Here is a 24,919-nt window from a genome sequence, read left to right as displayed (position 1 = left end):
GTAATAGCAGCCTCTACTGTCTTGTTCAGTTTCAGGCCCAGAAGTGGAAAATACAAATTCTACGAGTTATGAATGAAACAAACGCATTTTTTAAAATTCAAAATGGAAAAAGAAAAAACTATTTAGCAATTCACACAGCTCACTTACAGACAGACGAAAGGAACAGCGACAAGGAGAAAAAACAAAAAAAGAAAGAAAATAAATACATTTAACATTTTTCATTTTTATTTTTGTTACTTTAGCTTATGTTTATGAAAAAACAGTATGTGTATTAAATATACTTAGGGAACCTGATACCACTTTGATGTGTTAGTGCGTGGTTCTTGTTCATCTCTCTCCCTCTCTCTCTCTCTCTCTCTAAGAAAATCTTTTCTTCTGCCAAGAAAAAAAAAACAATTTTCTGAAAATCAAATCAAATCAAATCCTCCAAAGGTTTGTGTTATATTTAGTGAATTAATTTCTTTGTTAATCTTTTTTTTTTCTATATCTGAAAAAGTCTATGTGAACATACATACTCTCTTCTTCTTCTTCTTGTTCTAGTTCTTTGTTTCTTCTTGTATTGTATTTACGGATTTACAGTTTTCTTGTTCTTACTCTACTTTAAATCTTTGCTAAGTTTTAAAGATCCAAACTTGTAATCTTCAACAATAGGTATGCTTACATAATGTCCTCTCTGAGTTTTTTGATATTTTATGATCCATTTCTTTCTTCCTGTTCATAGCATTATAAAGTTTGGTTTTGTTATATAATCTTTCTCCCCCAGATTTGTTATTAAATCTCATGTTTTAATTAGTTGATTTTTTCCTTCTTCTTTCATTACACAAGTAGTAGAGATACAACTGTTTGTGTTTTGTTTTCTTTTCTTTTCTTTTTGTTCCTAATCTCAATTAGTTTCTGGGCAAAAACAATCTTTGGTATAGAAATCACCAGATGTTTGTTAATTTAGTTACATCTTTGAGTTTCCTACACTGTTGATCTATTGGTCTCTCTCTTATTGTGTGTGTTTCATTTGATTCTTTGCATAAAATAACACTCCAATCAGATTAAAAACTTATGCTTTCTTTTAAGGGCAAATTTTTTTTATAGAATAAAAATCCAATCTTTTGATTGTTCCTGTTTGTTTGTGATCTCCTTCACCAATTCGACCCAGATACTTGAAAATCTCACCTACTAATCCTAATTTTATTCTCTGTTTTTTTTTTCTCTCCATTCACATGAAATAATATTTTCTTTTCTTTTGGGTTCAAGAAAGATCTTCTTCTCATGTGTGTTGTTCATAACCAAAAGACTTATAACAGTTGTTGTAAAACTCTTTTTTTTTTTTGTTTCATAGGCTCACAAATTTGGTATTATAAGATCTGGTGTTATGCAGAAGAGCAGGGACAAGGTAAAAAGTGAAGTGAATAGTAACAGTGGAAGAAACAAATGTTCTTATCATCCACTGATCAAAGCCCTTCAAACAATCCATCTTCTTCTTCTAGTTTCTTACATCTGACCAACTCTAGTGATGAGTTAGGTCAATCACATCTTTCAAGTTTCTCCATCAGGTAATCTCTAAACTTCTTTTTTTTTTTTCTTTTTTTTTCCGATTTTGTTGGGGTTTAATGGAAGAAGAAGTCAACAGTTTCTTTCTTCACCATTGTTTTAGGCTAAAGTCTTTAGCTTTCTTGTTAGGTCTGATCATTGATAATACATCTTTTTTTCTCATCCATTCAGTTTTGCTCATATGGGTCAGATTCAAAACTAGAAGCTTTATTTTATTTTATTTTTTCTCTTTCACCTTGTGTGATTATGTGGAGCTTAAATGGTATTTGAGTTTTGACTATTCTTCATATCTTTTCTTTGATCCGTTGGTCCATATCGTGTGAGTTGATCTGAACAAGGCTCAGTAAATCATCAAAGGAACAAACTTTTCTTTGTTGTGTCATGTCTCTCATAAGTTTTTCTTTTTAAAGCCTGTACCCTTGTTTTGTCTGGTTGTTGTACTAATCGTCTGATAATTTGGTTTTTGCAGAGATTATGCATTTAGTTACCGAACCAAGAACATCAAGAAAAATTGGCCTTTCTCCTCAACAAGTTTGCAACTTTGTTTGAGACATGGATTGAGTGATCCATTGCCACCGATTCAGCCTCTTGGCCGTCCTCTTCAAGTGGAGAAGCTAAACATAACTTATGTCGAAGCTATAAGTAACAAGAGAAAGGCAGAGAATCTTAGCGTCAACCAGACATTAGTGGAGACTAATAAACAAGGCTTTGAGAATGGTTTGTTGGCTAGTGGTTCGAAATCCAAAATACAAGTAGCTATGGCTAACAAGAATCCTAGAAAAAAGTGTGGGTTGGTAGTGAAACCTGGAGCCTGTATGGACAGTGGATCAAAAGAAGATCATAGTTGCCTCTTTTCAGCTTCTGAATCTATGGCTTTGAGAACTTGTCCCATCTGCAAAACCTTCTCGTCTGCTTCTAACACCACTTTAAATGCGCACATCGATCAGTGTCTCTCAGTTGACTCGGAGCAGCAGCCAATGACTAAGCCAAATAGGCCTAGGACTAAGCCACGGTTGAAAGTCAAAACGATGATTGATATATATGCTTCTGCGAAAGCAGGCACATTAGAAGATCTTGATAAAAGAAATGGAACAAACTGGGTTATGATTTCGAGCTTCTCTAACGGGGTTGTCTCTGATAGTAAGCCTGAAGTGTCCAACAAAGGAAAGAAGCGGAGTGTGGTGCGTGTTCGCATTGACGAAGAGGCTGCTGGCATTGGACCTGTTTACATTGATGCTAAGGGCCAAAAACTGCGGATTTTATCTGAGTTTAGCGAGAAGACTTCTGATCCATCAATAGAGCATGAAGATGGTAGTGAGAAGAAATCTTCTAGTGAAAGTAAAGGGAACAAAAGCTTTAGGAAAAAACTCAAGGGAAAGAACTATTACAAGTATCCTAAACCAGTTCGCCAAAGTAGAAAACTCACTGTTCGTAAAGGAAATGCTTTAGAGGTATGCTCTCATTCGAACTCTCATAGTCTTTTTCTGGTAATGTATGCATTTATAATATTGTAGGATTCGTTCTTGATTTGTTGCTATATTCTTAATGTAACACCAGTTTGTTTAACAAAATCAATTGTGTAACAGATATCGGATTATGGAAGAGGATACTCTGACGAAGGTAAAGACTTTGAGAGGTTAGAAACTTCAGGTCCTAGTCAGCGTAGAATTTTCAACCAGCGGATGCTAACCAAACGTCGTCTTACAAGACATGGAAATAAGATTGGGACTAAAATTTGTGATCAGCCTGAGAATGGGGATTCATTGTCAGAAGATCATCTTGTGCTAAGAGGTCCAAGTAATGTGAATACTGATTTGTCCGAGACAGTTTCTTCTCCTTTAAACAGTCAAGGCTCATGGAGAATTTGTGGGGAGAAACAAGTCTCTGGAAAGAGCTTATCTTTTTCTAGGAACAAAAGCATTGAAAGCGATTCATTTGTTGCAAGTCCAGTGAGATGTTCAACACCTGTGGATAAGGAGTTTTCATCCAAGGCAAAAGGCATCATGAAGTTCAAGAAGGCTAGATTGGGTTTCTCAGAGAATGAAGATGAAGATACAGGGAAATGGGAGTCTGAAATGACTCAAGAATGTGATCTGACAGATTATGATGATTGGGATGATGATGGGGAACCTGATAAGGTCGTACTAAGCTCAAATCCTTCATTTAGTGGGGAAGACAATGATTATGAAAGTGATGAAGAGACTGGTAATAACAAAGGAGATGATGATATGCTGCACAATTCTAATGATGCAGATGTTGAGTTTGAAAACATGATTTATGAAAAAACTGGCTGCGAAACTGCGGAACAAGAAAGCTCGTTCATGGAGGTTGATCCCATTCCTATTCCTGGACCTCCAGGATCATTTTTACCAAGTCCTTGGGACATGGCAACTGATGCAATTGAACATCATGGAAACTCTTCAGTTATCACAAGCCAAGTCCACTCTTCACAAGATCAGCTTGATCTCACTGACAGAAACTCATCAGAATCACCTGTTTCAGCAATTTCAAACTTTGCAGCTCCTGAAACACAGATTCATAATATCATTACCATTGACAAGAGACCTTCCCGATTCAGAGACAATGATCAATCATGTTGTTGCCAAAGACAGGTTGAAGAGACAGCATTTGGCCAACCACCACCACCACCACACATGACCCAACAAGATTTGGATTTCTTGAGTAAGCCTGTTCCGGTGATTCCTTCAAATCCCAATCCAGTGTTGCGGCTAATGGGAAAGGATTTGATGGTTATTAACCAAAGAGAAGAAGAACCATCACACAACAGTCCAAAACCAACCTCTCAGTTTCAAGATCTCTCTAAGACACAACAAGTGTCTTCTTCCGTTCTTCATCGTCCTTATGGTGGAAACGGTTCATACTTCGACACCAACACAAGCTTCTACAACATTTGATTGAAGAACCTGATCAAGAACTCTACCTTTCTCCAAAGAAAGTATTATTCCATGGCATTTCAGATCAAAGTCCAGGCAATTTATCCTTAAGCTTGAGAGATATTGAGAAGCTAGTAGTCTCTCCTCATCATTGAACCTCAAGATCTCATGTGAGGTTGAGAATCTCAAAGAAGCTGCTTTAGGAGAAATGGTGAGATATAGATTAGATTCTCATTGATCTCATAGGATATGAGAGAACTTCCACTAAGGTATTGGACCCCCACTTTTGTTTCAAAGGGAAAGATTAAAAGTATGAAAGTTATTATAATGTTATGAAAACGAATTCTAAATAAATAAATATGATATGAGCTGAGTTAACATCATGATGCTTCTCTTTATAATTTGTATGGTTGAAATCAATATGAAGTAGTCAAGATCATTATCATAGTCACCGTCACAACATACACATTATGTATACGCAATTCATTTTCCTTTTTCTTAGCTCATTCCTTATTTTAGACAGCAAACATATAAACTTTATTAACAAACATAGAAAACGCTGAGCGTAAACAACGTCAAAATTAGATGGACAAGTTTTTATACTATAAAACAACAAAAAAACAAACAGTTGCATTTGGCGTGGATGAGCTGTTTTCTTATTATAAGAATATTTGTAGTGAAATATATGAATAAATGTGTTTTGCGTAGAGATGAGTACAAAAACACAACGGCTATATTGCATGCGCATTATCAAATCATTTGCTTATTATCATATGCTTCTCACTCCATCATCATCATCATGCATGTGTATTGTATATTGTCTTTACATGTTAGTTGCCACACATGTGTGTATCATGAATGCACACATTTACAAATACACACTGTACATATTGGCCAACCTTTTGAATGATCCATGCATTGGCAATTCAATAAGTTAGAAAACTGTTGATACGAACTGAGTTTATATTAGTGTTAGAGAGACAAATGATATGATACTCCTGCATCAAATAAGTACATATGTCCACACTATAGTCAAGTGAAAACATTGGTCCTTGAATTCAACTACATATATTGTTTTCTGAAATTGCCACTAACTCCTAAAAAAATAAACAACTTGTGGCAACTTGGAAAATCCTTTTTATCAAACAAAGAAAAAGAAAACACAAACACTTGTGACAACTTGTGAGAGAACATTTGACCGTTTGGAAAAAAGTTATTATGATGAAAGATTTTTTATTATAAGATAAAACGACTAGTTGAAAAGTTGACCCACACACTATTAAATATTTTAAAGTTTTTTTCTTCTATGGTCAACATATAAAACTATTCATATTGACAAAGAAAAAAAAAGCATTTATATTTTAGTTTGATGGCCAATTTATTCATATATTTAAGGTTTTGTAATACTTACGACGTTATAAAAGTCATATAACATTACATAAGTGCACATCTAATCTGAACTTGAAAAAATCCCTTTTAATCTTTTAATTAACAAAAATTAGATCAGATTTTGTATGTATATAATAACTCAATTAGGCGCCGACAAAAATAATAATGAATATTAGGTTGGCAGCTAACTTCCATCGAGAGAATTTTTTTAGTCGACATAAACAATAAATTTTAATATCAAGAAGAAAATTGTATATTAAACGATACACAGTATTAAGAAATTTCGAAGATGTGGTATTCTAATTAAACAATACTTTAGAAGTACTAATAAGCTAAGTACCTACCTTATTCAACTGTGTCAAAGGACCGACTCTGATATACTTAATATATATCAATAGGTTCACTGGTTCATCCAGAAAGAATGACTTGGTTTTGGAATCTAAAACCATTTTTTGTTTGTTTGTTATGTTAATATAGATTTGGATTAGTTTTACATATGATCCTTTTCTTAATAATGTATGAGAGTTTGACTATACATAGTAAAAGACAATCATTAGTGTGATACCAAACCACAATATAAAATTACAAACAAATCCATAATATGCAAGATTTTTTTTTTATATATCTTAATTTAACTTATGAACGTTTGTTTGGTCACAAAATAATCTTCAAAAAAAACGTAAATTAATTATAACATGATATGCGTCTCAAAATAGACCTCAACCAAAAAAACATTTTCTCAATTACTTTTCTTTTGGGATATAATATTTCTGTTATATATATATATATATATATATATTTAAATATTCTTAAGAGAACTTGAAACAAAACAAAAAGAAAGAGTACGAATGCATGCAGGTAGCAGTCGTAATTTAGTTTTGGCTTGAAGAAAAGTAAAATTATAAACAAAAGACGAAATAGTTGGTTTTGGTCCTCATGTACATTAGCATTTTTAAAAAGCACGAGACATATGATATAGAGAACTTTAATATATTAATTTTGAGGCACATTTCATTGCCATTACGTTAACATCTAATCTATAAATTAATTCCTTGCTAAACTTAAGTTAATATTAAATACAGTTGACAAGTTGTCAAAGCGAAGTAAGTATTTGATTCATTTCACGAGTTCCACATATTATATCATATGTAACTTTCAGATTCTCAACTAAAAAAAAAAAAAAAGACTTGCAAACACATCAATGACATTAACATGAGAAAGAGCTATATATATAATCTATATATGTATACGATTGTTGAAATCACATGCATGCATGATAAGTATGAAAAAATCACATATCAATGGTCATCGCTTGAGATGATATGATATTATTGGCGTTTCGTCCAATGTAGGCATAATTAGAATTGAATTTGAGACGAGTATATATACATGTCTTCTTATTGTTGTAAGATATACATGAACTCAATGTAACATACATGAACGTCACCACAAACTGATAATAATACATTGATCTTTCCCAACGAAGCATATGCGCATGCTATTATCCAAATATCAATTAGATCGATTCAAATCTTCCCTAAATAGCTCCCTGCCTCTATCTCTTCCAGATCTCTCTCCTATATATATATATATATATTATAGATAAGAGGATATAGCCATATCGTATACGGTAATGGATATGAAAATAATATAAAAGATTAAATGTGCACATGCATTTTTGCATATATATGGAGATATGCATGCATGACACAAATAAGATTTGTTTTTGGGTTAATCTGTTTCGTCCACGTCGAATGGAATCGACGTACCAACTATTTTGTATACACAACTTTTGCATATTACTTCTTAAAAAGTATATAACTGTGTGCTAGGATGCTTTCTCCCATGCTTGGTTGCTTATTTATTTATTTATATATCCGAATGTTAATGAAAAAATATCTCATAGCTAGTTTCCATCATAAAAATCCCCGGCCCGAAGAGGCGAGAAGATAACATAAACAATTTAAACATTTTGTATATCGAGTTTTGGAAAAAAAAAAACTTAAAACAGAATTAAAACTATAGAATATATAAAAGTTAAACTACTGTATATGTAAATGTGTGAATTAATAATTGTATTTGTTTGTGGATAGGAACATGTATCAATGCAACTACTGTATAGTATAGTATATAAAACGCGCGTGTAAGTAGAAAAAGGTGAAATAATATCTAACAAAAAACGCGTTTTGTGAGAGCTTTGAGTTTTGTGTTTGTGTTTGTGTACGAACTACGAATAATAAATAAGATTTCATGGACGTACAAAAAATGATTTTGTTCTAGTAAAAAGCAAAAGAGTAAAAATAGTAAAACATCTTGCCAAAAGTAAAAAAAGGTTATTATATATCTTAATAAGAGAGAGTGGAGGAACAACGGCCCCCAAAGATTTTTTAATTTAAATATATTATTGATATTATTATAAGATTGATGTGATTGCGACGTGTCGCTTGCTTGTCTGCTTTGTGGGTCCCACTCTTTTTGCTACTTGGTTATTTCATTTTTGAGCTTTTAAGATAACTTTTTTTTTTTTTTGGTTTATATATAATTGGATCTTGCAATTTCATAGATTTTCTAATAACACCGTTTTATGTTTACAAATCAAGTCCATTTATGAATGAAAGGGATGAATTTGATCTCTAGTTTTGAAAATTACTACACATAAACTTACTAAGTAGTTCTATATAGTATTTTCTTTATTAATAAAATTTAAATCTAATAGAAAAAGCCAAAAATAATCTCAAATTCATGATTCAGTAACCTTTGTCTCAGTTCTCTCTTTTTTTTTTTTTTATATATATAGAATGCATGTATCAGTTCTCTTTGTCTCTTCAGAACTTAAAAAAAAACTAGAATTTCTAATAACAATCTGAGGTTATAATTTGATGTGATAACTGATAAAATTATAACACCAACTCCTTTATACTGTACATGGTAAAGCCAAACATACCAACACACATAAAGTTTACATTTACCAGAATAAGAGAATGTAGCAACCTACCTAAATATTTTTTGAAAATTTAATTATACCAAATCTATACTATATAGGAATATGATTTAAAAAAATAAATATATAAAGATGGTGGTGGAGTGTGATAATAATTGAACTTAGTGTGGACACTTTCATTTTTTTTTTCTTCTTTTCTTCTTGCACTCATTTGTTTTATTTATTCACATTTAGTGATAATACGTTTGTGGACTTATATGGAACACCACAATTTTTATTGTATTCTATAGTACTTGCTTCTTCTTCTTCTTCATCTCTCTCTCTCTCTCTCTCTCTCTCTCTCTCTCTCTCTCTAAAAGAAGCCATTTTCTTTTTCCTTCTTCAGCCAAGAAAAACCATCTAAGGTTTGTCTAGATACCATCCATCTTTTTTGATCAAATCGATCTTCAGTTTCTTATTCTTCCTCTTTCTTCTTGGTCCTAAAGTTTGTGGATTTAGTTATTCTTCTTCCTACTTCTTGATCTCTCTTTTTTTTTCTCCCAATTTCAAGATCCAAATCTAGATTTCTACGAGATGGGTATGTTTGTTTTCCCATACGTATAATCACTGTTTCCTCAAAGTCTGTTTTTCTTTTTCTCCCGATCTTGTACTTTCATCTAGTTATGTTTTTGTGTTCTTGATTTCAAGATTTTTCAGATTTGTCTCTGTGTGTGTAAATATCTATCTCTTGTTGATTTCAGTCTTTTACTATCCATCTGCAGTCTTTTGTTTCCTGATCAAGAACCTACCTCGTTTCTTGATTTTTTCTTCTTCTTACAAATGTTGATGATCTTTCTTGAGGTGTATGAACAACCAAACTATCACCTTGTTTTAAAATTACTTAGTTGAGTTTCTTCTGAACTTTGTTCTAATTATTATTCTATTTGGTAGCTTCTTCATCCATTTATGGATGTCTTTATCCACTTTTTCTTATGATCACTCAACATAAAATAAACTCTCTAATCAGATTGGTAACTGAAACTTTTTTTTTTCTTGGTTTAAGACATAAAAATAGTTTTAGTGTCTTTTGCGTGCGAATCATTGTTCCTCCTTGCGAGAGATTTCACTTCATCAAAAAAAAAAAACAAACTTAAACCCACTAATACTAATTACTTTAGTGTGACTCCTTCCCACATGAAATAATAGTTGTTAAACTCTTGTAAGTTTCATCTGTCATAATAAACATGTACTTATGTTGTTATTGTTGTTTTTGTATATGGCAGGAGGAGGAGTCATTAGATTTGGCTAAGGTGGATGATAAAGATCTGGTGTTATGCAGAAGTATTTGGGAAACGAAGAGGCAAATAGTAACAGTGGAAGAATCAAATGTTCTTATCCACTGAGAACCCACCAAATGACCCACTTTTTTCTTCTTCTTCTTCTCATTTCCTACATCTCACCACTTCTTCCCATGAGTTAGGTCAATCCCATCTCTCCAATTTCTCCATCAGGTATATCAATTTATTTTCTTTTCTTTTTCTTCTCCTCTGAATCTTGTTTTCTTTTTTTCATTTCTGGGTTTCTTCGCCAGTATGGTTTTGTCTCCCACCAAAAAAAAAAAAAGTGTCTCTGCATTTCATGATGGGTCAGTGTCAAATCATAGCTAGAAGAGCTCATCACTCATGTCTAGATCGAAAGTTTCGAGCTTTCTTGTTTCTTCGTTGCAGTGATTAATGGGTCAGATTCCATCTTTCACCTTCTGTGATTTTGTATCAGTAAAATTAACGTAGGGTTTCAAATCCTTGCCCTTGTTCCTAGACTTAGCTCAGTATCATCAAACTTGGTTCTTCTTTTTATTTTTTTTCGAAATTTACCTAAATATGCTTACTTTTGATTGTTAGAATCATTGATGTTTAATTTTATCTTTAGAGTTGTGAAAGTAATCAGCTTTGTTTGATCTATGTTGATGCTTTTGCAGAGATTACGCATATAGTAACAGGAAGAACAACATCAAGAACAATTGGCCATTTTCACCAAAAAGTCTTCACCTTTTTTCAACTCATGGCGTAACTGATCCTTTGCCACCGTTTCAGAGATTTTCTACTGTAAGTAATCAGTTTGAGAACACGGCTAGTTCATCGTCTGGGAAGCAAATTGTATCCTATGTTCATCAAGGAAGAGACTTGGCTAAACTTGGGTTAAATCAGTCCTTAGCAGAGACTAGTAAAGGAGGTTGTAGCCAATCAAGAATCATTGAGAATGGTTTGTTTCCGAGTACCAGTATTTCCAAGTCTGCAGTAGAGATAGTAGTAGCTACTACAAGTAACAAGAGCAATCACCACAGTAGAAAGTGTGGAAGAGGGATGGTGAAATCTAAAGAAGATAGTTGCGGCGGCGGTCTTGTGACGACTTCTGAATCTACAATGGCTTCAAAGATATGTCCTATTTGCAAAACCTTCTCATCAGCTTCCAACACTACTTTGAATGCTCACATTGATCAGTGTTTGTCTGTTGACTCAGCAATGCCACCGGTTGTTGACTCAGCACAGCCACCGGTTGTTAGTAGTAAGCCAAGCAAGCCTAGGAGTAAGCCACGGGTGAAAGTTAAAACAATGGTTGATATCTACGCTTCTGCGAAAGAAGGCACATTAGAAGATCTTGATAAAAGAAATGGAACAAAGTGGGTGTCGATTTTAAGTTGCACTAATCGGGTTGTTGGTGATAAGTCTGAAGTCTCTAAGAAGCGGAAAGTTTCGCCTGTTGGAGTTGGTCCGGTTTATATCGATGCCAAGGGCCAAAAATTGCGGATTTTATCAGAGTTCAGCGAGAAAAAGACTTGTTGTACTGTGTCCAGAGAGCAGCACGACAATGGTAGTAGTGAAAACAATCCTTTCAGCCAAGGTAGTAATGGAAACCATAAATGCTTGAGGAAAAATCGTCGAGGAAGGAAACCTCACAAGTATGTTAAACTAATTAATCAAAAAGGCAATACCTCAGAGGTAATTCTATGCTTTCTGTCAATTATTTTGCATATCCTTGGTTGATTTTTGTAGCAAGAATTATACAATAACAGTACATTGTTTCGTACAGCAGATACCGGAGTATCAAAGAGGGTTTTCTGGAGAAGGTAGTAGCACGGGTCATCGTAGAATCTATAATCAGCGGATGCTAACAAAACATGGTCTGATTTCGAAGAAGCTAAAAGAAGAAGGACATAAATCTTATAGTTTGCGGGATCAGCCGTCTGAAGATGATGATGTTACATGGTCAGGAGGAGATCCTATTTTGTCGAGAGGTACTGATTTGTCTGCCACAAACTCTTATGCTTTGAATAAACAGAAGCTGGGGAGCGAAATTGCTAGAAAGAATAAGACTTTAGTTAAGAGTAAAAGAGTTCAAAGTCGTTCATTGAGAGTCCGGAGGAGTGAAAATGAGGAGGGATCACTTGAGGGAGTTCATGTAAACACTCTCCGAGTGAAAAAGACTCTTCCTTTGATTCAAAAAGATAAGTTTCCACCTGCAAAGAATTTCTGCTCAAATGCCTTACAAGTATCAGATGCATCTCCTCGTGCGACTAGCATGAGAAAGTTGTCCTCACCATTTGTACCAAATGCCTGGAGGCGACTATCTATGCCTGTAGAGCTAAACAAAGCTCGGTTGGATTTCTCAGAGGAAGAAGATGAAGAAGAATTAGGGAAATGGGAATCTGAAATGACTCAAGAACGTGAGCTGTCAGATGATGATTACATTTCTGGTGATAAGGGAGAAAAAGATGAGGTCTTACTGAGATCAAATCCTTCATCTAGTGGTTACGATGATTATAATGATGACGACGAAGAAAATAGTGAAGAGGAAGAAGATTTTAACCAAAGAACTCATGAGTTGGAAAAAACCGATGATACAGGTGCTGAGTTCGACCAGACAGACAGTCCACCATCTAATGAAGGCATACCTAGCGACCGAGCAATGTATTACTCCAAGGAAGTTGGGAATATGATGTACGGGCAAACCTCTTACAAGGAGGATGTGAGGTTTGGTTCTGAAGTGGGACAAGGAAGCTTATTTGTAGAGGTTGATACTATTCCCATTCCAGGACCTCCAGGATCATTTTTACCAAGTCCTCGGGATATGGGTTTTGATGAGAATCTTGGGAACTCGTCGGTTATCACAAGCCAAATCCAATCTTCCATGGATCAGCGTGACAGAAACTCATCTGAATCACCTGTTTCTGCAGTTTCAAACTTTGCACCTGGTAGATTAAACTTTCCCGCGGAGTTATCTTCTTCAATCCAAGAACGTTTCTCCCCAGATATTCCTCTGTCCTCCTACTCAACAACCCCAGTGAGCTTTTGTGTTCCATCTCATCATGGGACAAGCGCGGAAGTTGAGCCAATGACCGTTGACAATACAACGACGCCTTCAGGATATAGAAACAGTGATCATGAGTCTTGTTGTTGCCAAAGAAAAGAAAGAATCCACGAGGGCATTACTTTCAATCATCAAGCATCTCATCTACTGCAGCGAAGAGCAGCTTCTTCGTCAATTGCCATGAGCTTAAGAAAGTCACCAACACGTGTCGATCCAAACCACCCATTTGTGCATCCATACAAGATCCAACAAGATTTGGATCTTCAGAGTAAGTTGTCCAGCAGAACGAATCTCAACGCTGCTGTACCTCCAAGTCCTTCTAACCCAGTTTTACGGTTAATGGGAAAAGACTTGATGGTCATGAACCAAGGAGAAGCAGATGAAGGTGCATCACAGTCTAGCTTAACACCAACTCCTCAGTTTCTTGATCCTCCTTGCACTGGAACGGGCTTATACTTCAACGCAGGTCCCTATATAACAAACAATTTCGAGTCAACACATCAAGCCCAAGCACAAGCTTCAGCATTCAGAAACAATTTTGATCATGTAAGGTACTTTTCTCCGAGCTAGTCACCCTAAAGTTTCGACCTTCAATGCAGAAGCAACCGAGAAGTGGATTCTCTTACGAAAACCGATCATCGAACACAGGTGCATTGGGTTTCTTATGTAGATTTTCCTAATGTCCTAGGGCATTTTCTGTGGTTCCATCTCTTTCTGCAGAGACTTTGTGTAGTTTACTGTTTACGAAAAGAAAAACAAACACTTGAAAATAACAAACACTCTGTAGAAGATAAGTAACTTTAAGGCTTTCATTGCCACACTAAAGTTGTCTAAAGTTATAAACTTATAGTTTATCTTTAACTCTTGGTCATTACCATTGTTACAAAAAGATTTGTCAGCAACCAATATGGTTTAACAATTTTTAAGCTTGTGCCACAAAAATATAACTTGTAAATAATTGGTTAAGCATCTCATAAACAAAAGTCCAATTAGTTGGGTTAATAAAAACAAATGAACAAAATTATTATTTAAAGTGTTCAAATTTGATTTGCTGGCAAAATTAGATTGGTTGGTACGAAGAATGATGTAGTAGTTGACTAAAAAAGTCGTTAAGACACCTTTCGCTAATAGTAACGACGAGCTTTATCCCCGGGTTGCAATTTCGGGTCGGGTCAAAACCAGTCAACCAAATCGGTAAATTCGCCGGATGTAATCCTCTCAACGGCGATTATGACTCCTCCTCTTCCGACGACAACAACAACCTACACGTCAATTCCGCTTCCTACAAGCGACGTTATCTCCCGATCAATCCATAATCTCACTTCCACCATCTCTCGCCACCGTCCCTGGTCAGAACTCGTTTTCTCCGGCGATTACTCTCTCCCACGGCGATTCTCCTCTCTTCTCCTCCGATTAAAAACGAATTACCACTACTTCTTCGTCAACTACGCGATCATCGTCGCCGCTTGTACCGGGCTAGCTCTCATCACAGCTAGTCCCGTCGCGTTAGTCGTCGTCGGCACGATCATCGCCTTGTGGCTTCTCTTTCACTTCTTCCGAGAAGACCCACTTATTCTATGGAGCTTTCAGGTCGGTGATCGTACGGTGGTGGTGTCTCTGGTCTTAGCTTCCTTATGGGCCGTTTGGTTCACTAGCTCCGCCGTGAATTTGGCTGTTGGTGTTGGCATTGGATTGCTATTGTGCATTATACACTCCGTTTTTAGAAACTCCGATGAGCGTTTCCTTGAGGAAGAAGATGCTGTTACCGGAGGCTTGATCGGATCTAATCGCCGGTGATATTTTCCGGTCATTCTTGCCGTAATTTTATATTTTCCCCGAATTGCTTTGTGAGAGATGTTCAAATTTTTGTTTTTTTGTTTTTTTCCCATTTTTTTAAGTTTCTTTTGCTTCCTCTTTAAAATTACTATTTTTTTCTTACCGAGTGGAAGCTATTTCATTGTTTGATTTCTTGTGATTTTGTGTGTTGTGAATTTGAGTTTGATGATCTAAAAATTCTTGATTACATGTTTGTTTGTTTTTTTCAACTTCTTCTTCTTGGAGACTATTTAGTTTTTGGTTTTTTACTGTAGTAATCAGAAGACAAGAATGAATAGTTTCTTGTTTGACTGATTACTAACAGTAAAGAACCAACTTGGCTCTATCCATATTCCTCACATGTTACATCTGAGTTTCCAGATACAATGTATCAAAATCCACTTGTTGTGAGCATTGTTACTTTTGTCTTAATACCTCAACTTGCAAGTCTTTTACAGTAACAGCTTCTAGTCTTTGACTGTGTTAGTTTATTTGACACTAAAATCTGAAAGCTTCAAGAGAGTTAGTTCAGGGACCCAAATTTGCAGAAACTGAGTTAAATGCTTATATGAGCCAGACCATATATTCCTCTTGATTGTCAATTCAATACCTTAATAATCTGCTTTTGTTTTGTTGGATTCTGACTAACTTGGGTTTAACTAAAACCAGATAAAACCTATCTCAATTTGTATGACAAAGTCAGATTTTTTTTATTTTTGAGTCCTTTGAAAAGGAAACAAAACTGTGCAGTGTAACTCCGGGACCAGTAACAGGAGAGGGGAGAGTGACACTTGTTGGCAAAACGCAGACACTGATTAAATTGCATGTTTACTATACCCATACCTATTTTTCTGTGTGTTGTCTTTGGTCCTACTTCTTACACGAGTATTTGTCCTTTTTTTTCTTTCAATTCTGTTTGTTACTGAGATTGTGTTATCTCTTTTGTTTGATTGGCTAACTTATCAGGTAAAGGATTCAGCTTGAGAATTCAATGCGTTGAATGTTGGTTTCGCTTAAGACTCTCCCTAAGTAAGTTATTTGATTCATCTACTCCTTGTAAAGAACTAATTAAGTTGCGATGTTATATAATTTATGATCTAAGGAAAAAAAAGGAGATCAAGTTCAATAAGGAAGTGGGTAATGTACATAGGAATAAGGTTGTTCTTAACTAGTTTAAAGTACCCGTTACATAATTTGCTGTCTTCAACAAAACTGAGATTAGAGTAAAAATTAAGGAAATAATAACCAGGAGAACTGTTTGTGGGTGTTCATATCTTGCTTCTCATTCTGACTAACTTTGCTAGTGTTTCTTGAGCAGCCAGAGTAAGATCATGATTATGCCCAAGCATCACTGTCCTGATACTGATACAAGTCCTGCAAAGTTCCTCTCCACTATCGAAATGCCCGCCTCGTAGCAGCAGCTTCGCCCTGGTCTCCAGTAATAAAGCTTTCAATAATGTAACATCTTGCCACACGTATTCATCGACCTTCTTGTTGGTCTTCTTCTTCCAACATAGTGAGCCTTGGCGCCAATCTTGTATCTGAGACACAAATGATTTCTCCACTTCCTCTAACACGTTGGTGCATACTTTCAGGAGCTCTAGTGCGGAGTTACACCTTGAGAAAGTTGTGAAAGCTGTGATTGCTAAAGGAAGAGCTGTTCTCTTGATGTAAAGTACCATATCCATGGCTTGTAGTTGCACCAAAGGAGGTTCTGATTTGAACCCAAATACTAAGAAAGCTGAAGCCCATAGGTGATCAAGATTCAACAGCGGGTTATCGATTTTCCTCACACCTTGAACTGTTGCCTTGGGAGCAAGTATGTAGTCTCGTCTCCTCGCGAAAGTTTGAGTTATCGGATGGAACTGAATCCAACATCCAGGTTGTCTATTGGTTATCCTCGCAAGTCCTAATCTGACTAGTAAATATGCAGCATCCTCTTCGCTTCTGCGTCCTAAACCACAGCCACCGCACCAAGCAAATGTGTGACTCAAACATTTGTTCCATTTGCTGAAGCGGTTTCCACCTGTGGGCATGTTCTTAGCCGCTGCAGCTAACAAATTAACCGGAATAGGGACCGGAGCAAACCAAGCTCCCACGAGTAGCATTTTCAATGAGAGAAGGTTTCTGTTTCCTTCAGCTTGCTCCAAAACAGCCAAACTGAAAGCTAAGACCTTTGCAACGAATGGATTGGATTTGCAATATTGCTCATCGTTTGAGTTTAGAAAAGGTGATGCTGAACGTTCTTCGATTTGAACTTTGTTCACAGCCTCAAAGAGCGCAGAAGGTGGAATTGCAAGCTCTGAAAGCAATGATCCTACCACCCAAAGACCGTAGCTCAATCGTCCCAATTTCTCTTCAAAAAGCTTGAGGATCTCAACCTCCTCTGCCGGGTAATCTTTCTTTCTTCTTCCTCTCAGTAGAACCATTGCATCAGATGAAGGCATTATAGAAAGCTGCACAGTGTCAAAGCTCATGACTTTAGGAAGTCTCGTGGTGATCAAGACATGTGTTCCTCCGGTGTTCCTCGGAATCAGATCATTCAAATCTTTCCCTTCCCACCAATCCTTTTCTATCTCAAGATTATCAATGATCAACAGATACGGCATTTCTCTGAAAAGCTCACGCTTTATTCTCTTAAAAGCTTCAAACTCTTGTTCATCAAAGCTCCTTAGCCTGCCTCTATCCTTCTCAGCATCCGCGCTAACATCAAGCCCCAAGCTGAATGACAGATTCAACAGGTTCTGTCTGAAGTATCGAGCTTCCCCTCCGACCCACAAAACCATCTTATACCTCTGAGAATATCGGTAAGCAAATTCAAGAGCTAGCTCTGTCTTCCCAATCCCAGGAACTCCATTTACACAAACAACACTTGTGCTACTTTTGCTGTTACTACTGTTTCTGTACTTCTTAGTCTTCAAAAGTCTCTTAAGCGAGTTTTTCCCACCATTTGGATCACTCCAAGCCTCACTTCTTGTCTCTGAACATTTTCCAAGCTCCAAGCTGATAAATTTCCCATTTCGTGTTGATACAACATCTGATTCCTCATCTGCAAGCCCTTCAGATTGTCCACTTGCTTCTCCTCTGGTGCTTGGTGTTGTAGACTCAAGATACTCTCCATTACCAAAGAAAGCCATCTCCATTTCCATTATCTCTTTCTCTCTTCCAAGAAAAGATCTGTTCCTCGGAAAAGGAAGCTCATCAATTCCTTCCACTGTCTCTTTATCAACCACACTCTTCCTCCCAAGCTTTGCCCTGAGAATCGTCGCCGTCTTTCCAACACAGATTCTCCAGTTACTCTCATTAGCTTCGAGTTTAAACTCATGTGACTTAATTAACCCATCAATGGCTTCTTTGCACTCTTTATCTATGGCATTGCAGTTGAGAAGACCCATTATCTCAGAAGGTCCAGTTCCATAGAAAATCGGAATCAGATTCTTCTTTTGAGCAAAGAACCTAACTTCCTCCAAGCTAAGGTAGTTGAGCAAGCTCGAACAGGAGACAACGACAATACCATAAGTAACAGAACAGATAACTCTGTCGGCGATCTCATGACTCTGTGTATCCGAATACTTAGCTCTGTCAGCAACAAAACAAGCGATTCCCTGAAGCTCAAGCTCTGACTTTAACCATTTGCAGAATCTCACCAAGTTTGGGTTTTGTCCATGAAACCCTATGAAGACATCAGAGCTTCTGAGCTTGGCGTTAGTTGCAGGTGAAGAAACAGAGACTTTAGCTAATGAAACCCTAGGAACAGGGAAAGTGAAGGAGATCCTTGGAGGAGCAGGATCTGGAGTACAAGCTGATAACTTTAGCTTCCGATCTGATTGTTCATCAGAAAACTCATACTGGTCAGAAGGAGGAGTGTAGGAGCTGCTTGGTACATCTTCAGATTGTGAGCCTTTGTAAGAAAGAGGCGGTGAAGGCTTGTGAGTGGTGGTTGTGGTAATGGGTTGTGTAGCTCTTGGGGATATATAAGGAGATTGTAAAGCGGAAACAAAAGCAGAAGATGGTGGGGACACAAGAGAAGGTGAATTGAAAGGAGAGTTTTTGATACTTGGAGATGAATCTGAAGCATTACTTGTTTGAAGAAGATCTTTACCTTTCTTACTTGAAGAGCTTGCAGGTGATGAAGTTCTTATGGTTAATCCAACTAAACTTGCTTCTGACTCGTCTTCTATTCCCCTCATTACTCCCTTGTCTTCTTAACTTCCTCACCAAACCAAAATCAAAACTCAAATGAAGCTCCCAGCTCAAAAGGTTCTGTCTTTATCTCTCAAACTTGGTATGAATCATTGTGGTCTTTCTCTGACAGATTTATATTGAAGTGAGTGGGACTGTGAGGAGATGAGTCAGAACATGAATGCAACAGTTGATGTAGTTCAAGGAGATTGAGGTAAAATCTGAGAAACTGCATGTGATGTATCTAACTCTTCCATTTTGTGGGGTCCTCTTCTTCTCAACACTGTTGAAACCCAATTTGTTTATTCTTCTCTTTAATTTTTTTTTCTTTTCTCCTCCTACCCTCAGTTCAGATTTGACCAAGAAGAACCAAGAGCTAGTTCCGTTCCAGAGTCTCTGCAACAATGGAGGTCACGGGTCAGAAGAAAAATCATTACTTTACAATGAGTTGTGGTCTAATAATGTTCATCATCATCATCATCATCAAGATTGAATCTTTTTACTCTCGTTTGAATTAAAAGCCAGAACTAAAAATGAATAGGAACAAAATAAATTAAAAAAGCAACATCTTAATAGTTAGTCAAATCTGTAAAGATGATATCTCAAAGACTTCTTACCCTTTTGTTTGATCTTTTTTCAGACACAAGGCAAAAGACGTGTCACTTCCCCTGCATATATTTCACTACAAGCCTGTATCTCTCTGTGTATGCTTTAATGTGTTTCTTTTCTCAGGAAGAGCAGATTGTGATAATGAAGAGGGAGAAGAATCTGGATATGTGAGTTGGATCTGAAAGTGCTTATAAAGATTAAAGAAATAATAGTGATTAAAGAAATGGTTAAGGAGAGGAGCAGCCTGGAGAGGGGTTAATGTCTAAACATGTACCAATGCATTTTTATAATGATCACCCACTTAATCAAAACTAAAAATAATTTTCTAATTTCCTTGATTTATAATCTTGGATTCTCCTTTATTTCATTTGTTTTTTAGCTCTCTCAACCTCTCTCTCTTCTCTCAACCTCCTCTGCAGTTGGATTCTTTTCTCTCTCTCTCTCTCTCTCTGGTTTTTGTGAAGAATTTTAAATGAAGAGTTTAGTATACCAAGAAGACTCGAGTTTTTATATAAAGATGGGCTAATTAAGTGATATAAATCTAACATGGTTACATGGGTTTTTAAATAGTTTAGACAGAGTCAGATTTAAGACATTGAACTTTGAGCTGAAAAAGAAAAGATTAGAGGTTGGGGTTGAAGTAATAAGGGAAAGGAACCATATTCAATTTTTCTCAGTACTTTGGTTGTTTGTCATCTTGTGTTTGTATTTTCTGGTTTTCAAGGAAATAAGAGAAAGCTCCAAATCATTTGTACTACACTACAACATTTATTGAACTATATTATACTTATCATTGCTACATTTAATAGGAGAAAAAATAACCAAGCGAATATTTATATAAAACATATACTTTTGGGTTATAAGTATGTGATTTTCATTTCCAAAATATTTATGTTGCTTAACTATTTTTCTAACAAGTAAACATAAAGTAACTAAATACGTAATAGTAACTTCTCTATATCACATAAGAAAAGGAAGTTAAAAGATTATGCATGTCAAAGAGAGAAATTTCAAATGTTGTCAAAGGAAGTGTAGACATGACATAACATATAAATTTCAATGTTGTCACAGCAAGTATAGTAGACATGCAGTGTAGTGTAGGCAGTATTTACTTTTTACATACAATTAATTATTGGATAATGGTCTACACTATTGTGTGTGTAGTCAAGTGTATGTAGAAATTTTACTTTACCACAAGTTATAACTTGTTTCATAATCAAAGATAATTAGATCTGTAATTGTGTTTCACTAATCATAGTATTGGCTATTCTCATAACACTAACTATGTAGTTTTTTGATAAAGAAATGTGTTTTTTTTTCTATGTACATATATAGATTATATCATATCAATAATCATATATGTTTAGTTCATAATATGATTTGTAAGAAAGTAAAGAAAGATAAAAATCCCAAATAATCAAAGCAATTATATACTTTTTATGTGAGAGCTGATTATATTGATGTAATGTATGTGTACACTGACACAACATTTGAAATCTGATTCACAGTGGGAATTGGTCCAAGACCACTCCCCCTTGTGACTTTTTTATTACTCTCTATTTATTTACCACACATTATCACATTTATCTACAATCATATGGACTTTAATAATACACAACACAAAAGAAATAAAATTACCATCAAAATCTTGGAGTGTGTGACGTATGAACAAAACAAATACAAACGCTGAAAGGATACGTATCGTTGTTTTCGGATCTTGAAAACGGCAACCACTGTATATACAAAAGATGGAAACGTCATCAAGTCAAGGAGACGAGGATAAATTAGTCATTTGCTCGAAATCATATTTATTGTTTAAATATTATCACACACCGTTGAAATATAGATCAGACCAGATAAGATCACGTCGAATCGAACGGTCACAAAACGTCTGAGTCGTTGCTGCAGTAACCAGCGGTTTTGCCACGTGCTCCGACCAAGTCGCTCACACGTTCTTATTTTCTCTTTATTAAATTATTTTTAAAAAATACAACAACAAAAAAAAGGTAACAAATGTTTTTGATCGTAACCGGGAAAAAAAAAATTAACGATTTTTCACAGCGAAACTTTCCACAATCAACGGATACAGAGAGATCTGCGAATCGTATAATCGAACTTAGGGTTTGTCAAATCATCTTCTAATTTGGTTTCGGTGTCTCTGTGAACAGTAAACGAACCACCTTTGAGGGGATTTTGTTTTGCGTTTGGTTTAGGTACGTCAAACTCGAATCTTTTGGTTCATTTCGCGCGTGTTCTATGTTTGATTTGATTTTCCAATCATTGACTCTCTTAAATGTGATCAGTTTCTGTTGAATTTATGTATTTTGGTTTATTAAATTCTCATGTGGTTCCTGCTGGAATTGATGGTTTCTGTTCTTGAGATTGATCCCATCTGAGAATTTGGAGGATGAGAAGTTAGTAGGGTTTGAGAATTTTTTTGTAACGTTATGGATTTGGAGTGTGAAAGCTCTGTTCTTGAGTCTGTTGAAGATAATAATGGCTTGATTAGTGATGTTGAGACTATTGGGGATAAACTTGTCTCTTCTTCACGGGTTGAGGCTTCTCCTCTTGTTTCAAAGGGATTTGGTTTAAAAAAATGGAAGAGGAGGGCAAGGAGAGATCTTGTTAAGGATACTTCTGTTAGTTTGGAGAACAGTAAAGCTCTGAAGAGGGTGTTGTCAGGAGCAGTCGATCCCAATGCTAAACATATGCATTTTCCCGGACCTGATGATGGACAAGATAGTCTTGGTTCGGTTGGTTCGGTGAATAGTGTGGTTGGTCTTGATATGGATGAGTCTAGTCATGGCAATGGTCTTGCTTTTGCAGCTGGTTTTGATTCTGATAACAGTGAGGATCGGAGTAGCAAGTCCTCTACTGCAGCCAGCGGTCCCAAGGTTAGGTATGAGAGGAAAATGGGTCAGTCTTGGGACAAACAGAGAGCAAAGTATAAGGGTGGGAAGAATGTGGTTAGCTCGGGTGATAGTGGTCAACGGAGGAAGAGTAGTGTAGAGAAGAGTAATAAACTTACAGGAGAAAGGATCAAAATTGAGAAGGAAAACCCTCATTCCAGTATGGAATCTGCTGACTCAAGAAGCTCCAACTTTGTGTTTATGCAGGGTGATTCTTTTGGTTTGAGTAGCAGAGAACAGCGCGGAAGAATTATAATGGATTACAACGAAGATAGTAGTGATCATGACGCACATACTTCGAATGGAAAAGATAATGTGGGAGAAGAAGAAGAAGAAGAAGAAGAAGAAGAAACTGGAGATTATTCACAAGGAGACTCGGTTGATGAGTCCCATATCAAGAACAATGGTTCAGCAGACAACTTGGATCCATTAAAAGAGGCATTCAACAGTTTTCACGCTTTGCAAGAAGCTCTCCAAAAAGGTAGCATATTCGTAGCATGGTTTTTCATTTGGATTTTAATGGTTGATGCTTACACTGTTGGTTCCTTTCTTTATGTTAACATGATTGTGTATCGAGTTTAACTGAACTTCTGGTTCTTTTTCGACTGTCAGAACTTCTTAAATTCAAAGAGCTTGGGAAAGAATCTGTATCATCCCTACATGATGGAGGAGAAAGCAGTAGTTGCATACACGCAGAACACAAACGAGCTGGTGAAGCAAGTTCTTCTTGGCGGTTTGGGTCTGAAAATATGGGGGAATTGGGATTAACTTATCTAGATTCTGAGATAAGGAGCCTGGTGAACAAAGTAGAGCATCTGGAGATCAAACTAGAAGAAGCAAAATGTATTCTCGAGGTTAAAGAAACACAGATCCGTGAACTCAACAACATGAACGTTTCAGAGCCGCGTAATGGAAGAACAGAGATCGTGATCGAAGAAATTTTCCAGCAAAAGATGGAAGCAGAGATTGAATATATCATATTCTCAAGATCAGCGGCAGACCTAAACAGACGGATCAAACTGATTGAAGAAGAGAAGACATTGGGTCATAAGATGCTGTCAAAGCTTAAAAAAGTAGAAAAAAAAGCTGAGAATCTAAAGAATCAAGCTCAAGATTTACAAAACCATTGCGTAGGGATCACAGAGATACAAGAAGTGAAGTGTTGGAAGAAGAGAGCATTGAAGACCACTTCATGTCTTTTTCTACAGTTAGGCTTGCTGTTTATGCTGTTTACTTTCCAGTTAACGCCAGGGTCGGAGGCTCCTGTGCCGACATGAGAGTTTTGTTTGATTACTTTTATATAATTATTGTCACATAATGTAACATTTTGGGCTCTAATAGACCAACTCTTCTTTGCTTCTTCTATGTTTTTTTTTGTGTGCTGCAATGTCATGACTCATGACTCATGACGTTAGTATGTGTAATGTTATATATTGTTGCCTTTTTGTCAACTTTGCCATCATTTTCCATAATTTCTTTGTTAAATCAGAAACAGAAGATAAAATATATTCACATTTTACATACAAGTGAAAAGGTTGGTAAAATTTTACATTTTCACATTGATCAAGGTTCTAACACCATCTTTCACCCAAACGGTCAAGTACTTTGTTCTAAGAACAAATTTAGAGTTTAGCTTAGCTTGTATCCAAACAATTTATCATGGATTTTACATATTTTTTGGGGAATTTGCACATAAGCTTAAAATAATTTGAGTCGGTCTTATGTGAATATTTGATTAAGAAAAAAATTCAGTGTAGTTGTGTGAATATTGTGTGGGTGTGTTGTTTGTGATGACACATAGAAGTGGTCTTATGTCATTAGCTGCAAGTGGAGACTTTTGACAATTTGACTATATATGAACAGCCATCTTAACGTTGGTTTGTTCCAACACTTAACAATGCCCCACGTCTTGAAGAGTTTTAGACTTGCAAACCAAATCAAAATATACCAATTATACTTTATAAAATAAATGTAGATATGATTCATCTTTAGACTCTTAGGTGTCTTAATGTGATGATCTTTAGCTTTGCTTAGAGATCCACTACTCTATACTACTAATAGTTTGGTATTCCAATTAAATGGACCAAGTTTTAATATTTATCATCATAAATTTATGGAGAACCCATTTTTGTTTGTAGAGCAAAAGAAGAAAAAGAAAGATAAGATGGTGATAGAGATGAATAAGATGGTTTATATACTTTATGGAACTTTGGTCAATTAAAACTATCATTGCTTTATGTAAATCCAAAAGCATAATTAATAAAGAATGATAGGAAAAAAAGAATATC

At 35.9% G+C, this 24,919-nt stretch overlaps 5 protein-coding genes and 1 long non-coding RNA gene across 8 annotated transcripts; 5 read left to right on the top strand and 1 right to left on the bottom strand.

Annotated features, from left to right (window-relative positions):
• Window positions 1-1,320: 1,320 nt before the first annotated feature.
• On the top strand, window positions 1,321-4,822 carry LOC17875346. The gene is made up of 3 exons (XM_006279961.2): window positions 1,321-1,547; window positions 2,015-2,996; window positions 3,132-4,822. The coding sequence occupies exons 1-3, from the start codon at window positions 1,426-1,428 to the stop codon at window positions 4,458-4,460; spliced, it is 2,433 nt and encodes an 810-aa protein (XP_006280023.1). The 5' UTR covers window positions 1,321-1,425; the 3' UTR covers window positions 4,461-4,822.
• Window positions 4,823-9,065: 4,243 nt separating this feature from the next.
• On the top strand, window positions 9,066-13,979 carry LOC17874945. Of its 3 annotated transcripts, none has more exons than XM_023779927.1 (4): window positions 9,066-9,346; window positions 10,032-10,259; window positions 10,727-11,747; window positions 11,839-13,979. In XM_023779927.1, the coding sequence occupies exons 2-4, from the start codon at window positions 10,135-10,137 to the stop codon at window positions 13,684-13,686; spliced, it is 2,994 nt and encodes a 997-aa protein (XP_023635695.1). In that variant the 5' UTR covers window positions 9,066-9,346; window positions 10,032-10,134; the 3' UTR covers window positions 13,687-13,979. The 3 variants fall into 3 exon arrangements, with proteins under 3 accessions (XP_023635695.1, XP_023635697.1, XP_023635696.1); XM_023779929.1 differs by having other exon boundaries at window positions 9,067-9,346; window positions 11,842-13,979; XM_023779928.1 differs by having other exon boundaries at window positions 9,075-9,173.
• Window positions 13,980-14,132: 153 nt separating this feature from the next.
• Window positions 14,133-15,161, top strand: LOC17874750 (PRA1 family protein G2). Its single transcript, XM_006282215.2, has one exon. It carries the CDS (start codon window positions 14,347-14,349, stop codon window positions 14,911-14,913), a length of 567 nt encoding a protein of 188 aa, XP_006282277.1. The 5' UTR covers window positions 14,133-14,346; the 3' UTR covers window positions 14,914-15,161.
• An 868-nt stretch (window positions 15,162-16,029) lies between these two features.
• On the bottom strand, window positions 16,030-19,142 carry LOC17876488. Its single transcript, XM_023785972.1, has one exon. It carries the CDS (start codon window positions 19,119-19,121, stop codon window positions 16,200-16,202), a length of 2,922 nt encoding a protein of 973 aa, XP_023641740.1. The 5' UTR covers window positions 19,122-19,142; the 3' UTR covers window positions 16,030-16,199.
• A 296-nt stretch (window positions 19,143-19,438) lies between these two features.
• LOC111831489 lies at window positions 19,439-20,084 on the top strand. Its single transcript, XR_002834623.1, has 2 exons — window positions 19,439-19,530; window positions 19,846-20,084. It is a non-coding gene; the product is annotated as an uncharacterized LOC111831489 (long non-coding RNA).
• Window positions 20,085-21,753: 1,669 nt separating this feature from the next.
• LOC17875757 (WPP domain-interacting protein 2) lies at window positions 21,754-24,103 on the top strand. The gene is made up of 3 exons (XM_023789948.1): window positions 21,754-21,935; window positions 22,104-23,112; window positions 23,244-24,103. The coding sequence occupies exons 2-3, from the start codon at window positions 22,170-22,172 to the stop codon at window positions 23,906-23,908; spliced, it is 1,608 nt and encodes a 535-aa protein (XP_023645716.1). The 5' UTR covers window positions 21,754-21,935; window positions 22,104-22,169; the 3' UTR covers window positions 23,909-24,103.
• Window positions 24,104-24,919: the final 816 nt, after the last annotated feature.

Source organism: Capsella rubella, unplaced genomic scaffold, assembly GCF_000375325.1.
Source record: "Capsella rubella cultivar Monte Gargano unplaced genomic scaffold, Caprub1_0 scaffold_8, whole genome shotgun sequence".
In the NCBI taxonomy this organism is placed as follows: domain Eukaryota; kingdom Viridiplantae; phylum Streptophyta; class Magnoliopsida; order Brassicales; family Brassicaceae; genus Capsella; species Capsella rubella.
Note: the sequence above shows the minus strand (reverse complement) of the source record. Positions and strands in the feature narration are given on the sequence as shown.